This window comes from Colossoma macropomum, unplaced genomic scaffold (assembly GCF_904425465.1).
Source record: "Colossoma macropomum unplaced genomic scaffold, Colossoma_macropomum, whole genome shotgun sequence".
In the NCBI taxonomy this organism is placed as follows: domain Eukaryota; kingdom Metazoa; phylum Chordata; class Actinopteri; order Characiformes; family Serrasalmidae; genus Colossoma; species Colossoma macropomum.
In genome coordinates, this window is record NW_023494802.1 from 22,765,121 (window position 1) to 22,783,572 (window position 18,452).

General features: G+C 37.3%; 1 protein-coding gene across 8 annotated transcripts; it reads left to right on the plus strand.

Moving 5' to 3' along the window:
* Window positions 1–4,924: 4,924 nt before the first annotated feature.
* On the plus strand, window positions 4,925–18,176 carry mybpha (myosin binding protein Ha). 8 transcript variants are annotated; one of them, XM_036591859.1, is made up of 12 exons: window positions 4,925–5,143; window positions 6,561–6,626; window positions 6,749–6,796; window positions 6,960–7,025; window positions 7,139–7,273; window positions 9,591–9,679; window positions 11,544–11,739; window positions 11,891–12,030; window positions 12,844–13,003; window positions 14,619–14,755; window positions 17,610–17,796; window positions 18,080–18,176. In XM_036591859.1, the coding sequence occupies exons 1-12, from the start codon at window positions 5,005–5,007 to the stop codon at window positions 18,112–18,114; spliced, it is 1,398 nt and encodes a 465-aa protein (XP_036447752.1). In that variant the 5' UTR covers window positions 4,925–5,004; the 3' UTR covers window positions 18,115–18,176. The 8 variants fall into 8 exon arrangements, with proteins under 8 accessions (XP_036447752.1, XP_036447754.1, XP_036447755.1 ...); XM_036591860.1 differs by having other exon boundaries at window positions 4,926–5,143; window positions 7,184–7,273; XM_036591861.1 differs by lacking the exon at window positions 6,561–6,626.
* The last annotated feature ends 276 nt before the right edge of the window (window positions 18,177–18,452 follow it).

Sequence of the window (18,452 nt, forward strand, 5' to 3'; positions counted from 1 at the left end):
CTAAAGATAATTGTGAAAATGACTAACCTGAAGTAGGCTACATATAAGCAATTTGTTTTCACTTCACAGCTTAAGTGTAATGAACAGAATCAGTTGTATTGGTTTTATTAAGCGTAAAAAAGGAAAAAATTCTGATGGAAGTGACAGCACCTCTATGATTTCCATTTATATGTAACAGTTGAAGAATGCTGGATAACTAGTGTCTTGAGGTACCAGCTGGGGCGAAGAAGCTGCCCCTTTATCTGACGTGGAAGTAGAAAATGATCACTTGATGTGGATCACAAGTATTAATCTCAAGTATTACTTTCTCCTTTAATGTGCCACCCCAAGTCAGACTCAAAGATCATATGTTCAAGGAAGCCTCACAATGGGCTGACCAGACCGTCCTTTTTTGTGTGGAAAAAGATATAGGGTGTGTCTCAAAACCTAGTGAGCTCTCTACATAGACAGCATTTTACGTCACAATATGCGCGCTCCCGACAAGAAGGCTGTCCCAATTCTTAGATATCTCAAATATGCTGCCTACTGAGGTACCTCATTTTGGCCGAATATCGAGAGAGCATCGGACGTTTCCTCAGCCGCTGAGGCAATCCCGCGATGCAGCGCGGCGCAACTTTTGTTCGAAGATGGCGGGCAGAAGCGTTTCACCAAGCCCCGACGTCATCTTCAAATGTAAGTTATTCTGATTTTCTGGGGTATTTATCTGTTTTCTAGTCATAAAGATGCACAAATAGCCTATACTTTCCGCGTTTGACCACAACTATTGTCTATTTTGCTGTTTCATTCAGAGCAAATACAATTAAAATCGCTATATAAACTGCCAGAGCAGGATCCATTTTTGCTAAATGTGATTCTGACAGCAAAGGTAAGTAAACGCCGGTCTCGTGCAGTGGGCGGGAACAAGCGGCGACATCACTGGTGTCTAACTAGAGCGTCTCATTTGTCTATCTTATTTGGATAGATGACGTCTGGAACGCTGCCTACTTAGACAGCTGCCTATGTAGACAGTGGCTACTTAGAGAGCTCGCTAGGTTTTGAGACACACCCTTAGTCTCACCTGAGGAAGCATCTTGCTTCTTCCAGGGCACTGAACAGGAAAAGTGGAGCTTGGTGGGTTCACACTGGAGCCCACTGCGCAGGAGGGCCTAACATAATTATGTAGGTTAACATTAACTGCTAATGGGTGGACAGTCACACCTTGAGAGATATAACACAAACTTATTGTTTTTGCACTGGGGCCCACAAGGTCCTTGTTATGAATGTACAGTCTACAGACTCACTAGCACTGTGTAACAGTATGCTACGGACTGTGGGATAATAGATGTTATCAAAGAAACTGGGGTTTTTGTATAGGTGTGTCTCATCTCCGGTTCTGTTGCATGTGCTATGCTGTTTACAGGAGCCTCAAAAATTATGACAGTATTTCAGACAGGCAGTCCCCTGGTGGAAAATCTGATAATGAAGTGACATATATATTGGTGCATACTATTTGCATGGGTAAAATTAGGTTAGAGTGAAAATTACGAGTGAATGGGGGCTCCTGGCCTCGGTACAGCCATACTAGTCTCAAACATTTTTCAGGTGGCAGGGCAGTTCTGTGAACAGAATAGGAAAAAAAATGTATTTTATCTGCTCCTTTAAAAGCAAGATCACTTGAAATAAATGAAACTATAAAATATTGTGCTTGACAGTTGACTTTGAGTCTAATAAATGGCTCAATAAATAAAACAATAAATAATAAAAAAAACTAAAGTATATTGCTTATTTTGATTGTAATTATTTCCTTTTTCTTCAGTTATATATTTCTCAATTTATTTATCTGTATTATATTTTTTTTTCCGTATCTATATTTTTAACAACTGTTCGCCTTATTTATTGATTCATGTATTCATTCATTTATTTATTTTTTCATTGATTCATTTTTTTTCATGAATTAATTCATTTAATTCTGTATTTCTTCTTACATATGATAATGAGGGGCGTGTTTTTCACGTTCAGGCTTAGCAATCAAGACCAGGAGGAGAAGAGCTGATTAAACTGTTCTTTCACCAACTCCATAAAGAACTGCAATGTCACGGACAGACAAACCCGCCAATAATAACTTTCGTTGGCATCCACAGTCTCAGTATGTGAGAAGGTCGTCCAAATACCTGGGTGTGATCTGAATTTTGCAGAAAAAGACGATGAACCACCTCTATGGGAGGCAAATCCAGGCAAAAAAGAAATTAAAATTAAAACCATAAAATGAAAATGCAAACCTCTTTTTGCCATTTCTTTTTCCAAACATCTGCGCAAATATCCGGCCAAAATTGAAAATGAAATGAAATGTCTACATTTGCAATTTCATTTTTCACATGAGCACGAGCCATTTGTGACAAAAATAAAAATAAATGCAAAACAGCTATTTGTCATTTCATTTTAGTCGTTATCTGGTTTTTCATGGCCAAATCTAAAATGAAAAAGCTAATAGAGAAAAGAAAATCCAAGCTTCACTTTGGCTTTGGCTTTTCTTCATGAAATGCAGAATACGTGTCAAAACAAAAATCAAAATGCAGTGTCTACGTTTTTATTTCTTTTTCACAGCAATCGGCTGTAGATCTGACAAAATGAAAATGAAAATGCAAAACTGATAAATCAACAGCAAAGTGACGGTTTGTGATTCAGTTTTCGGCGCGGACGCGCTTGAAGTGTCACAATGAAAAGGCAAATGCAAACAAACATCAGCGCCACCTGCTGGACATTTACTTTACATTTTCCGCTTTTCGATTTCGTTTTCAAACTGACCAACATGCAAATATATGTTAATTAGCACTAGGCGGGGCTACGGGATACATTTTAGGACGTCCTCAGACCTCCGAGTCAGAACGGCATCATTCCTCAAACTCAGATCTGGTGAAACTGAACGTCAGCACAAACACCGTCAGACCAAACGGCCTCAGAGAAAAGGTATCAGATCAAACGCAGGCCTGGTCGAGCATACAGTGGTTCATATAACTTAGAAAACTATTATGTATCTCGATATAAATGCCAGTATAACATTTCCAGTTTTTTCTGACGGTGTTTAGTCTGACGTTCAGTTTCACCAGATCTGAGTCATCACGATGGTTTTTCTGGAGACTCGAAGTCGTTTAGCTTGAGGAATGATGCCGTTCTGACTCGGAGGTCTACGGATGTCCTAAAATGTACCCCGTAGCCCCGCCTAGTGCTAATTAACATATATTTGCATGTTGGTCAGTTTGAAAACGAAATCGAAAAGCGGAAAATGTAAAGTAAATGTCCAGCAGGTGGCGCTGATGTTTGTTTGCATTTGCCTTTTCATTGTGACACTTCAAGCGCGTCCGCGCCGAAAACTGAATCACAAACCGTCACTTTGCTGTTGATTTATCAGTTTTGCATTTTCATTTTCATTTTGTCAGATCTACAGCCGATTGCTGTGAAAAAGAAATAAAAACGTAGACACTGCATTTTGATTTTTGTTTTGACACGTATTCTGCATTTCATGAAGAAAAGCCAAAGCCAAAGTGAAGCTTGGATTTTCTTTTCTCTATTAGCTTTTTCATTTTAGATTTGGCCATGAAAAACCAGATAACGACTAAAATGAAATGACAAATAGCTGTTTTGCATTTATTTTTATTTTTGTCACAAATGGCTCGTGCTCATGTGAAAAATGAAATTGCAAATGTAGACATTTCATTTCATTTTCAATTTTGGCCGGATATTTGCGCAGATGTTTGGAAAAAGAAATGGCAAAAAGAGGTTTGCATTTACATTTTATGGTTTTAGTTTTAATTTCTTTTTTGCCTGGATTTGCCTCCCATACCACCTCCTCCAAAGTTCTGAACACCACGGGGTCACCCTCTGTATCAGCAGATGCAGCAGAATGGAACAAATGCATTTTTAGCCAGATCAGCCAGGAGTCTCAGATCTCTGGCTGTCTGCTACCTGAACGCAGCCATTGTTGTACTGTCTTGTCCTTAGTTACCGCTGATAGATCAAGATATGTACAATCGACCTACAGAATCTGATATTGATCAAGCAATAGGAACATTAAGACGCTGTGACATCATTGACTGACAGGCCCTTTATTAGCATAAGGACAAGGATTTACAGAAAAAAAAAAAAATAAATATAGAAATGGATAGTTATGGAAATAAATGAATAAAAAAGAAAAAAATGTTAATAAAGAAACATAAATAACAAAAAAAACTACAAAAATTAGTGAGAAGGGGAATTTACTAAATATACATAAGTAAATGCAGACATTAATTTGTGTAAGGTTTTATTTATTACTATATTAATTTTTATGTATATTTATTTATTTATAGATTTATCATCACTATTCCTTGCTATTCTAATTCATATTAATTTACTAGGTCATTTATTTTTCATTTTGGCAAATCTGGTCCGCAATAAAGTGGCTGTTGCTTTAAAATGTGCCGGCTGAAGCGACTGTAATGTGCTGGGTGAAGTAACTGCTGCTTCTTAAGTCCTACAGAGCACGTCAGTTAGATGATTATCACATTCAACTACATTATAGATTACTGTTTAACGTTACTGCTATTGTTCAAACTAGGCTAACACGAAAATGCAGCGAAACAAACCTCTTACCTCCTGTAGTGCCGTCTAAAATCCTTCAAACGTCAGTCGCCGTAAACACAACAGGCAGCAGTGAAGGGTCGATTAGCTCCTCTTTAGCTCTGTTATCTCCTCTTAGGCAGCGGCGGCACGTACTTATGCTCGCTGGAGCTGTGATAGCCCTCAACTGAAAGTGCTGGAGTGAAGTGACGGGCGCTAATAACGATGCCGGTGAAGTGGCTGCTTCCTACAGTCACAAGAGCCGCCACTTCCGCCCGTCACCCGGCACGCAGAAATCCAACCGCCTCTCTCTATATAAGGTACTGGTGGTATGACGAGTGCCAAGGAGCCAAAGACTGAGGAGGTATAAATTGGGAACACCCATAGACATCATTCCAGACTGGATTTCTCCTAAGATTCACGTACAGCATGCCAGCGCCCATCAAGAAGTCTGCCAAGAAGGCAGAAAAAATGCAGAAGCCCACTGAGCCTGAAGCCGCACCCGAGTCTGCCCCCACGGAAGCTGTTGCCCCCTCAGTAGACAAAGTCGCTCCCGTCGCACCTGAAGGTATTCACTCCACTCAAGAAGCATGAATTACTGCGATGCTAGCTTCTTTAACAGTTGGCTTTCTAAGGCTAACGTAATTAATCTTAGCATGATTGGCATATTTAATGCCCCTTTAATAAGCAAACAGCATTTAATAACATTAATTATTAAAAATAATCTTTGATATATGATGCAAGTCAACAGCACCTATTTTATCATTTATCAGTTAGTTTACTCTGCATATCTTGCCCTGCTATTATCGCATCTTTGAAGTGAGCCTCAGTGTCCACATGTTCCAGTATAGGCACACAACAGCTACACTATCTATATATATATATATATATATATTATATATATATATATATATATATATATATATATATACCCATGAGAAAACAGCACAGAGCGGTAGATTTTCCTTTGTTTGGTTTTGCACTGAAAATATCAACAGAAGTAACTAGCATTTCATAGAATGTGATATATATTGTGTGTGTGTGTGTGTGTGTGTGTGTGTGTGCATGTGTGTATACAAGATTTATATGTGTATATTTTGTGTCATCAAAGCTTTTAATTGCCTATTTCAGTTATTAAAACTGTGTGGTTGCAACATTTTACTTATTGGTTGTGCCAGCTGATTTAAGACTAATTTCTAATTAAACAAGCCTCTACTTAGACACCTTTGTCCTTGAAATTTAGTTTATATTTACATTTTTTCAAATAAACATTATTAAAATAATTACACATTTTCATGGTTTTCCTGAGATCATACCACCTGACATGGTAATTTGAACTTTTTTAACAAAAACCTTTTTTTCCAAAATTTGTGAAAGGCCTACTGGCATTGGTAATACACAATGAAGGTCACTTGGGGTCTTTTTTATAATACAGTACCCTGGCCTCTCATGCATGTCAAAATAAGCATGTCAAAATAAAGATCCTTTTTTTTTTCGTTGTGCTGCCTGACATTTGAAAAAGTAAGAATGTGTGGACAAAAGTTTTTTAGTGAGTTGAGTACTTGAGTACTAAGTTTTTATTTTTTTTTAAACATGAAATCATGCCAGCTGTTGTTTAGAATTCTATGTTACTACATTTTTTTGATAGTTTAATCAACATATATAGTTGGACAGTTGCACCTCTAGACATTTTTAGACCTTTAGGGACTGTAGATGAATCTTTTGACACTTTGTTGGGTCCACGCCTTAATGATCTGAAACTGTTTTAAGAGCAAAAGAGAGCCTCTTAAACAATATTAGGAAGGTGCTGCTAATGTGACTCCTTATACACTTCTAATAAGAATTTATCAATTAATTTTTTTTTCTTTTGTACATGCTTATAACAAGAAATGATACATATTTTTGCAGTCTATGACCAAAATTGCATACATATGCTTCTCATGTTTTTTCAAGCAAAGCTAAAAGTGTTTAACCTTTAATGTTAGCTGCTGTTGCTGCTGCTGCATCTGCTGAAGCTTCTGTTCCAGAGGAAAGCACTATTGCAGAAGAAGGTAAACCTTCAGTTCTGCAAAACAGTAATGCAAGCTGCACTTTTAACCCCCGTGTTGTGATAACTACTTTTACGCTAATGTTGTTCTATTTTTTTTCTTGTTTTTTACCATTTCACTCTCAGTCCCTCCTGAGCACACTGCTACTGCTCCCACTGAAAGTTTAACTGAGGGTAAACCATTTTTTATAGCTTGATTTTACCTCACAGTTTCCATAGTCACATTATCCAGTTTGAAGTTCAAAATGCAGTGCAGATTATTTAAATTGTACACATGAATTGTATTACATCTTAAATGTAAATCTCAATCCTAAAACTCGTATGTCTTTAATGGTAGCTGCACCTGCTGAAGCTGCTCCTGTAGAGGAACCTCCTAAAGCCCCAACACCCCCTCCTCCAGCAGGTTAATGCCTCTGCTTTCCAACCCTCAGTTCTTTCTTCAGTAACTTTATTTACATTACCAAATCCATGAAATATGGTTCCAACACTTCCATTAAAGATCATATGTTACCGCAGTGCCCACAAGTCCTCCTCAGAACCTTGTTGTTGATGATGTCACAGAAACATCTCTTACCATCAAATGGCAGCCTCCAGAGACCATTGGAGAATCTGGATTGGATGGATACACTGTGGAATATTGCAAGGAAGGAGGTAAACCTAAGTTATGAAATGTTACACTCAGTGGAATGACTTCATGATGTAAGTGAGCTGTCATTTACCATAACTGGATAACTTGGCTATCTCATTGCTACACCTGCCTTGGAGCTGTCATGAGAAGTTTGATTCGAGTCAAGCTGTTCTTCATATGCTCTAGACTGGAGGATTGCTTGTCTTCATCACTATATGTACCAACACAGCATTTAAGTTTGTAGACTCTTACCAAAGCCACTGGGGCAGATGTTAAAATGTGTAAAACTGTTTCATATCTAAAATATGTTTTAACAAACAAAAAAGCAGGTAAACGAGTGCACTGTAGCCCGTAGTCTGACAATTCTGCAGCATCTGCATGGCCTAAAGTGATAAAAAAGCTCAATATTCCCTCTTTCCTTTGTACGGCTTCTGAATTTGTAGCTGCGAACACTAAGCCGACCACATCCAACCGCTTTGTTATTAAGGGCCTGACAGCAGGAGAGACCTACTGAATGTCCATGTTGTGTCTCTGAACGCTGGGGGCTGCAGCGACCCTGTGAGCCTCCACTATCTGGTTCCCATCCGTGAAGTTGTGGGTGAGGTTATACAAGTCTTTATGCTTTATGCCAGTCTCTAGTTCAGAGACAAGTTTACCTTTTCATATGACATCATAGTGAAATCTTCAACCATTTCCTTGGGTCACCGAGCAGGCTTTGTGGTGTGAAGGAGGTGAAAGAGCATTAGCTATGGTCCTCACCTCAATGAGTCCAAGTGCTGGGGGCACATAACTCTCATCACCTTGTGCTGACAAGTGCTTTCATTAGCATTTAAATTATAAACATAAAGACCTAGGGTAAGGCTGTCATTGCTGTCTGACTTCTCAGTCAAAGCCAGTTATAAACTGTCACGTTGTCCTGCCAAACTTAGCCTATGTAGCTGTATGTACCAAGTCAAGCATATGACTCCCTGTGGCGTGGTACAGTATTACTTTCATAGCAGGTGCAGGGCCATAAACCTGTTTTGGATCAGATCCTACTGACTTGCTCTGTGTCCTTATAATTTGCATGTGTTTACTCACTGTCACTGGTGGGGCAACTGATAGGGAAGCACAGCTGACAGGTGATCCTACCCTAACTTTGTAGAAACTGCTTGATGTTTCTAAGCAAACATTACTGCTGCTTTTGAATTGACTGCATATAAAATTTGGGGTTCACCGAACAGCAGTCTTTTTGGTATAATTGAGGCATTAGTGATGTCTTTGTTACTTTTATTTATTTGGTTACTTTTATGTATTGATGTTTGTGTGTGCATTTTTTTTCATCGGATACCTTGTTTTCTCTTTCACGCAGGGTTTATAGGAATTTTTTAATTTTTGATTTTTAATTATTCTTTATTTTTTTTAAGTTAATGTAGATTATCAGTGAACAGACTTCTAGAGAGCATTTATTATTCATGAAAGTATTAACTGTAAGACTCAATCAATCATAACTGTGCGAATGTCAGAACACTGCTCATTTTTTTTTCCACACAAGCGAGTGAGGGATTGGGGAAAGTAAGTCAGAAATAAAGTATATGGAGGACAATGTGATGCAAGTTTTATCTAATCAAACTGTTTGTCATTGGGCTGAACCTCATGTTACCTATAAAAGAGTTATGAAATGCATATGTTCCAGTCAAAATGAGCTGTTACTTAGGATTAGATCTGCCTTTTTGTGGGGATACTTACTGGAGCTGTATTTAGCTTTCTGTATCATGGGGCACTGGGTTGTCAAAAATGAAGGGGATTAAAAGGAAGGCTATCATGTATCCAATAAGCCTTCTGAGCCTAGTGGAGATTTGCTGTTTATGAAGAGGTATGTTGGTGTTTCTGAACTGTTTCAGTCACCAACATGTCATCCAGGATAGTGATTAATAGCAGCTACTTTGTTGCAAATTTAGTAGTCAGCTAAAAACTATATCCATTCAATATTATACTTTTTGAAGGATGAAATGAAGTTCTGCTTCTAGTTCTAGACCATGATCTCAAATGGCTCACTGTGAAAGAAGGGATAAATGAAGCACTACAGAAGGCTGATCATGTTGCGCTGATAATGTTGTCTGCAGGACTTTTTTCGGATTTGGTCCAGTATTTTCAGGTGACAATGCATCCAATAATATATGTATTAAATTATCCCTGGTTAAAATCATTTGCAGTAAATTGTTCATGTTCTCTTTACAGTTTTGGCTACTTACATACGAAACTGTTGAGTATATTCTAATTAAATGCTCAGAATGTAAGACTATGACTGTTAACAAAATATATTTATACTAATCAGATTTTCTTCTTCTGTTTGTCCAGATCGTCCAAGGATCCGTTTGCCTCGCTTTCTCAGAGCACGATATATCAAGCAAGTTGGAGACCAGATCAACCTGGTCATCCCTTTCATTGTAAGCTAAACCCATAGTCACAACCTGTAATTAATAGTAGTTTATAATAGTAACCATAGAAAATTTGCTGTGCATTTAACATACATTTAATATACATTCAACAAAATATCTATTAAACTCACCTTAATTTTTCCAAACCGTAAACTTAACCACAACATCTCAATCCAAAACCTAAAGTTAACCCTCACTCTGGTCCTAACCCTATACCTATGGTACTAATCCTAACCCTAAACCCAAGCCTGTTGAGAATCACCAAATAGGCTGTTAATCATTTGAACATCTACAGAATCTCCTAATAATCTAAACTGGTGGTATCCATATAAAGTTGGACCAATATCTGATACATTACCAGTCACACCTACTCATAGTCAAGTCTTTTACTCACTTTCACTTTTTTCTTCATTTTAAAATAATAGTGAAGACACCAAGACTATAATATAATGCATATGCAGATGCAAAGTTTAAAAGAAATCTATCTACTGTTTTAGTAAATTTCCTGCTACAAAAAATGAAACAAAACTATTCTACTACTCTAAACTAATCTACTCTACACTTTCTCTGGCCAGTAATCAAAAGTACATGTGGTGGTGCCTGCCCTCTGACCTAGGGAACTAGATAGAGTACACTTCTTTGTGGTGTGAATGTATAGGAGCACCCCTCTTGCTTGTTTGAAACCCCAAGTGCTACAAACAATCTCTTGTAAAAGAAAGTTAAAAGTGTGCTGGTAAAATACCACAACTAAAGCACTCCTCTCTAACACAGTAGGCAAACTCTCATACACTAACTTAAAAGAAGTACTGGTACTATACCTAAAACAAAATCACACTCCCAACACAAGAGACTAAAAACAAACTAAAACACAGCACATGTGATCAGTCTTCACTCTCCAGCCATCGTGATGGCCTCTTTTTAAGACTTAGGCTTCTCCCCCAACTACACCAGCCTCTGATTGGTCAGTGGTCCTCTTCACATGACTGATGGCAAAACAGGTACATCTGTTATGGGAGATACAGAGAGAGACGAACACAAAAAATCCGAAATATGCACTTACACGTAACGTTGATGATGAGATGACAATAGTACATAATTCACTCATCATCAGAAGACATGCCGTTCACTAGGTTTTCTTTGAGCACTCTTTCAACACGCTCACAGTCATCGCTCAGAGAGGGTCTGAAGCACAACTGATGTTACAAAATGTAACATTGGATGCTGAACTAACTGAGCTAAATGTAGTTATACTAAAAGTACAGTTCCTATCTTTCCATTTTCCTAGATATAAGAGAAAACTCGCTTGGACAGTTCGGAACCTTCCATGTTTTTCTTCTTGTTAAGTCTATGCTTTCCCTAATTGTGAACTACAGGGACTTCAATGCATAAACTATAAATAAAAATAAAACTTTTGGCCCACCATCGGGCCCTAGCCATTTAAGGGGTTAAACAGGTTATGCCAGAGAACAATTAATCAGATATTTCTATTATCAACTGCAGTCAAATTGGTTATTGCTACTACTAAGTACACTAGTGGTTTCTTTCTAATCAACATAATCTAAATTTGTTAATTGAGTTGATCACATCCTTCTTAAACACATTAATTGGTGGTGTTTTATAGACTGATGACATTTTTGTGACTACACACTTCACAAGCAATCCTAATGTAAAAGCTAATGCCAAGAAAACAATCACAGCACCTGTGGTACATGCTCAGCACCTGAAAGCTTCTAGCTATTTAGAACCACTGCTTAGCTATCTGTCCCTATACTTACTCTCACGTAAAATGAGATTAAATTTCAAAACTACTAAACACAAATTTTTTTCACAAAGTCATGAAACAGCTTGTTTTTATAAATTCCCTTTTCTTCAGGGAAAACCCAAGCCTGTGATAACATGGACCAAGAATGGCCAGCCTTTGGATGTAAAGAAGGTAAATATTCGTAACAGTGACAAAGACAGCATCCTGTTCATTCGCAAAGCTGAGAGAGATGACTCCGGCACATACCAGATGACTATCAAGGTTGATAGCTTGGAGGACAAGGCAAACATTGTAATTCAGATTGTGGGTAAGGATCACTATTATCAAGAAATAACAGTTTTCTTTCTAGAGCTATTCTCACTCAGTTGTTATTTTTCTCAGTGCCTCTCATAGTTCTCAGTGTGTAATTCCAGCCAAAACAGCTGAACTGTTTTTAATGTCTGGCTGTCTCTATGCAGAACTCCCTGGTCCTCCTGCCAGTGTCAAACTGATTGACACGTGGGGTTTTAACGCTGCTTTGGAATGGACCCCACCCAAAAACAATGGCAATACTGACATAACTGGCTACACTGTTCAAAAGGCTGACAAAAAGACTGGAGTAAGTAGCAGCCTCTGTAAACCTGTTTTTGGGTATAGTCATTTTGTGGGTAAAAGCCTCAAAGTCACAAAAAAATTTTTGATAACTCCTTTCTAAAACTTTGAATGTTTCAATAAAAGGCAGATGCAGCACTGATTTTTCAGTTGTTAAAATTTATTGGAGTGACTACATGCCTTCACAACTGAAGAGTCATCCCGGCAAAAATATGGTTCCTGAGTGGCTTGATTTAATACATTGCATAGTGTTCTTGAGGTTTTGACAGCAGTCTGACATTGGGGTGTGTTCCATGTAGTGTTAACTTACACCAGGATCAGTGTACACGTTGGGGGTTTCTGTTTTATTTTTCCAAGGAGCATAGATCCTGTCGCATGGTCAAGTGAGGACTAATTTAGCCTTTTGCCAAGGCTGAAAATCTAAACCAAGGGAACCAGCAACCAAATGATCTGTATAAGGGCATCTCACTTGTCTCTGGGCTTGTATGGGTGTTTGAGGCATGTTGCAGATGGCTGCATGGTGACAGCACATCAGTTTGGAACAGGAGGGACATGCACAGAGAAAGTGTAAGCAGTAGAGATAAATGACAGGCTTTCATGCCCTGTGACAAAAATTATTATTACCAACCCACATGGCACAGTGCTAAATGTTTAAATATGCGATAAAACATTGTTTTATTGTATCATCTACTGAATGAGATTTTGTTCTTAATTTAGCACATAATGTATCCCCTAGTTTCTTTTTAGCTATCTTAGCAGTTAGACACTTCATACGTGCATTTTTATGACGTGTGTTTTAATGATCTCTCCCTGTGACCAGGAGTGGTTCACTGTACTGGAACACTTCCACACGCTAAATGCTACAGTCTCTGACCTGATCATGGGAAATTCTTACAGCTTTAGAGTCTTCTCAGAGAACATGGTTGGAAGAAGTGAGAGTGCTGCTGTAACAAAACAAGTCGCTACTATTCAAAAAACAGGTGAGGCCATTTTATGCTTGGTTAGCAAAAAGAGACATTTTTCACAGCAATTATTTTGTATGTGGCACTATATGTAAGACAGTTTGACCACTTTGTTGGTCATGGCACTGTTTGTGAGCTTTGTTAGTTTGTGGATAAGAGTACAAATATTCCTTTTCCCCCTTAATATAAGACCTTCTTGCACAGTGAGTGCTAGTGAAGAGATCGCATCCTCATAGCTCAGGTGCATTGGATTCACTGACCTGTATTAAATTGAAAACAGTACTAAAACATGATATTTGTTGTTTTATCTTATGTATTTTAAAATGTGGTCATTCCAAATATGATGCCTGCAACACATTCCAAAAGAAATTGGGACAGGCACATGTTTACCACTGTGTTACATCACTTTTCCATTTAACAGCACTTAATTATTTGGGGACTCAAGATACCAATTGATCCAGTGTTGAAAGCAGAATTTTTGCCATTCCATTCTTCAGTTGTATAAATCTTCAGCTACACAACCATATGGGGCTTTTATTGTCATTGTGCACTTTATAATGCACCATACGTTTTCAATGGGAGACAGGCAGGCCAGTCTAGTATCCACACTCTCTGATTATGCAGCCTTTTGTTGTAATGTGCAGAATGTTTCTTGTAACATTCTTATTTAAGTAAAAAACATAGACGCCCTGAAAAAACAGCGTCAAAAAAGCAATATACGTTGCTCCAAATGGTGAATGTATCTTTCAGTGTTAATGGTGCTTTTACACATGTTGAAGTTACCCTCTAAGTTACACCCCCATGCCATGACAGACCCTGGCCTTTGAACTTTACACTGTTGGCAATCGGGATGTTCCTTTACTGTTTTACCATCATGTATTAGTCCATTTAAGATGATCTCAAGCCCAGAGAAGTTGCCAGTTTTCCTGGACATTGTTGACACATGTCTTCCTCTGTGCATAGTGCAGTCTTAACTTGCATTTGGGGATGCAGCAGTGAACAGTGTTTATTGACAGTGGTTTGTCAAAGTATTCCCAAGCCCATCCATCACAGAAGCAGGCTGTTTTTTAATGTAGGGATTATAGGGCAAGGGCATTCATTTGTAGTTTTTGCTTGCTTTTGCTTTTTGCTTTTTCAGCACATAGATATTTTGGATTCCTTGAATCTTTTGATAATATTATGCATCTTAGAAATACAAAAAAATACTTGCAAATACTCATTGAGGAAAGTTGTTCTTAAACATTTGGATTATTTGCTTAGCATAAAACATTAAATTTATTTAATATTTCATGCTTTAGAAGTGTGAATAACTGACAACAGAAGAAGGATTGCTGACAGGAAGTCACTGCTTTCTGTTTTTATTTGTATTTCACATACCTCCCCCAACTGATTGTTACCGAACCAAACTGAAAATCAACCGAAGTTGTCAAATACTAAACATGAACAGCAAATTATGTTTAATTCAAAATAAGTCACATTTTGCCCTGAACATGTCATACATTGTCCATCACTTTTTATTAAATATGACAAACGTTACAAAGGCACTATATTGTACATATATAGCCCTGTAATTTCAAGCTGATATGAGTAAGATCTACGCTCTTTGATGAGGTTTTTGTCCACTGCCACACAGGTATTGTCTACAAACCACCAGAATACAAGGAGCATGATTTCAGTGAGGCCCCTAAATTCACAGCACCCCTCAGTGACAGGGCAGCCACTGTTGGTTACTCTACTAGACTTCTGTGTGCAGTCCGTGGCTCACCTAAGGTATGGCCAATATGCTAAAAAAAAACAAACATTGCATACATATAAGAATGTCAAAACATTCACTTCATTCAGTACATCCAGCGTCAAAGTTAGCTAGCTAAAGACAGCAGAAATACTAACAAAGTAAAGCTTTAAGTAATATTAAACATGCATATAACTAGCAATTAGAACTTATATATAAAAGTATATCTCTTATTGTCAGTGAACATTTTCTGTTACTGTTTTATATTTTATTTATATTTATATTTTATTTATATATGTTGAGCAGAATAAGCAGTTAAAATGGTACATGCATCAGTGTTCTGAATTGCCAAAGCAAAGCGTACATGATTTTCTTGTTTATAGTACAGTAGTAGTTTAGTTTTTATTTTCAACCCTTTTCAAAGCTGTCTAATCTCAAAAAATTCTGATTGTTTTTAAATAGTGAACATGTAAGCAAAACTGTAATCACATTTGCCATCTGTGTTGGTGTAAATATATATATACATCATTGTGCAGCTGTTTGAGATCAGCTTGCACTGCAAACTCAGTATTAAATGACTTTAAAAATGCTTGACCTAAATGTTCTTGATCACATGCTGAAAAAATAGACTGGGGTGTGTTAAAGCTGAAGCAGCCTTTGCACTTCACAGATATTGTGGTAACAGGGTGCTAAAAAAGTTCTCACAGACTGCTGGCCATAGAAATCAGCTGGCCTAGAGTCTTGAAGTATGTGTTAGTTTGTCACTCCTCTGCCAGCCTCTTGCCTAGAGGGAGCAGAGAATTAGGTTTTGAGGGCAGCTGAAGATGGCTAGTTGAGTCCAGGCCAGAGGCAGGTTACTGCATAGCCCTTCTGGCCAGTCTAAAGTATTTTGTCATTACAAGACTGACAAAATGGCAGAGACTTTTCAGTTGAAGCAATTACTTATTGTTAGGATTCTGTATTTATTGTTAGGCATCTGTACTTTCTTCTCTGTTACTAAGACAATCATTTGATTGCATATACTGGACAATTAAAGCATATGGCAAGGGCTTTTCATAAATAGTTAAGTTATACTTGTAAGTGTTCGTAACAAATGGTATGACAGGTACCAACAACCATATTGTTCCAACAAACAGGACAATGAGTTCAGTATAATGTATAGTTGCCTGTCCAGTACCTAGATTTCAATGCAGCTAAATTGAAATCTAGATACTCTAGATAATTGACATAGAATGAACTAGAGTAGAGGTCTGTTACTGATAGCATCTGTTGTTGTAGTCTTTTAAACTACTGTACTGTTATGTTTGTGAGGATCAAACTGATTCACTGTTGATACACGCTTCACGGTTCAATGTTATCATTCGTTCTGCTGGCTCACTTTTTATGACATGATGGAGCTATGTTTGCCATTCAAGAAAGGCAGGAAAGAGCATGTTGGGTTGTAAAGTAGAACCCTCCCCAAGACCACATTGTGTCCTGCTAAAATACCACTGTATTAGCCAATAGAATTTCCACACCTCCCCTGGGCACTGTGGTGGCTCTTCCCCCATGAAACAATATACATGAAATTGTAGCACTGTGTTGCACAGTTTGCCACTGTGTGTTTGTTTTTCTTCCTGAAACATCATAACTTCCTGTAGTAGTCATCAGACCATACACAGTTACAGTACAAACAGACTGTTAAAATGTTTCTCTAAGCCTGCTATGTGAGATATGGTAACATGTAATTGCAGAGGATATGGCTTTATCACAGGAAACAGGAATGTGTGGAATTCTAAATGAGGACAACTACATCACTCAGTTTCCATCAGGCAGAATTTCAATCAAAGCACTGGAGAATTGGAAACTGGATATGTCTTTACTGAATTTTGCCATTCCCAGTGACTTCCATAGTTCCATTATTGCGTGACATGTCTTAGCTCTAAGTGTAAACCATTAGAAATCAGGAGATATTACTGTCATTGTACACAAGACAAATGTAATTATATAATTAATTTCATAGTTGGTTAAAAAATGAATTACAACCCCATTTCCAAAAAAGTTGTGACACTGTGCATAATGTAAATAAAAATAGAATGCAATGATGAGCACATCATGTAAACCATATTTTTAAAGGAAAATACTACAAAGACATATACAAAGACAACATATCCAATGTTGAAACTGAGAAATTTTATTGTTTTTTTTGAAAAACATATGACCATTATTTTCATTTCGATGCCAACAACACATTCCAAAAAAGTTGGGACAGGGGGGCATGTTTACCACTGCGTTTCATCACCTCTTCTTTTAATAAAAGAAAGAAATTCAAAATGTGCAAATATTTTCCAAAAAATAAATACAATTTCTCAGTTTCAACGTTTGATATGTTGTCTTTGTACTATTTTCAATTAAATGTAGGGTTTAAAAGATTTGCATATCATTGCATTTTTTGGAAATGGGTTGTACATTTACATTTGATGTACAATTTATAAGGACAAATTTGAGTCTTTTTCCATTTCTTTTGATGACAAGCAGGGACAGACACATGGTAAAGATGTAAAAAATGTCTTGTTTTATCCTGCAAAACAGGAATAATAACTTTTCAAAGTTAAAATTAAATCATAACCAAAAAAATCTTTTCTTCTACTTAAAAAGAGAAGAATCTTTCCTTGTCCGAATGTTCCCACTTGCTTTTATGACATATGAGTGAGGAACACTTTCCAAGAAATTACACTAGTGTTAACTAGGACTTTAAAAGGTGAATACATGTGGGTGTTAAACAGTGATATAGCAGTAATTTACATTTTCATTTAGTATGAACAAAATTCCAGAAAATGTCGATGGCTGCATTCTCACAACATGACAGATGTAAATGATTTTGTTATCCTGTCATACTGACTCTTTTCTTAGCCTAAGATTGAGTGGATGAAAAACCAGATGCTGATCGGGGATGACCCAAAGTTCAGGCAGAACAGCAACCTGGGAGTCTGCTCACTGGAAATTCGCAAACCTTGCAGCTTTGATGGTGGTGTCTACACTTGCAGAGCCAAGAATGCACATGGAGAAGCTACAGTTGCCTGCAAACTGGAGGTTAAACGTAAGTTCTTCTTGACAGACAAAAATTGTTTCATATGTTTCAATTTTAATTCTAATATATGATGTAGCATAGATCTATGATTTGCTATTACAAATATTTTGTATATTGAAAATGTATTCTCAAACACATTGTTTATTTGTTTTATTTATCAATCAACATATTGCAGTATATGCCATTTTCACATGAGCGCTTGTGTACTATATTTTATAACAACGAATAGGTAATATAAATTGGTTTTATATGTTTCATGAATATTATGCACTATCCCTTGTTCTGCCAACAGAAGTGATTGTTCCAGAAGATAAACAGAAGAAATAGGCTCACTTACAACTGACTGATACAAGTGAGAAATAAAAAAAAATAACATACAATTGCAAAAATGTTATCTTGGCAAACATCATTTCCTAAAACAAGTAAAACTGTCTGCCAACAGAACAGAAGACAATTTCACTAGATAAAATTACTTGCAACAGGTAAAAAAAACACCCAACAACAATAGGAGTAATAGATTTTAAGTAGTTTGAAGATGTTTTCACTGATAGCAAATTAAGCGAGTTGCTTTGAGAGGGTCTAAGGTATACTGGACAGAACAGTTGGTTCTCATAGTCGACATGTTGGATGCATAAGAAATGTGACGTGTGCCACTTACATAAACA

What these genes read in the sequence shown, in the direction of transcription:
- mybpha (XM_036591859.1), top strand. Translation starts at nt 5,005, where the DNA reads ATGCCAGCGCCCATCAAGAAGTCTGCCAAGAAGGCAGAAAAAATGCAG. An exon ending in CGCTACTATTCAAAAAACAG is followed by an intron (nt 13,004 to 14,618) that starts GTGAGGCCATTT and finishes ACTGCCACACAG; the next exon opens with GTATTGTCTACAAACCACCA. An exon ending in CAGTCCGTGGCTCACCTAAG is followed by an intron (nt 14,756 to 17,609) that starts GTATGGCCAATA and finishes CTCTTTTCTTAG; the next exon opens with CCTAAGATTGAGTGGATGAA.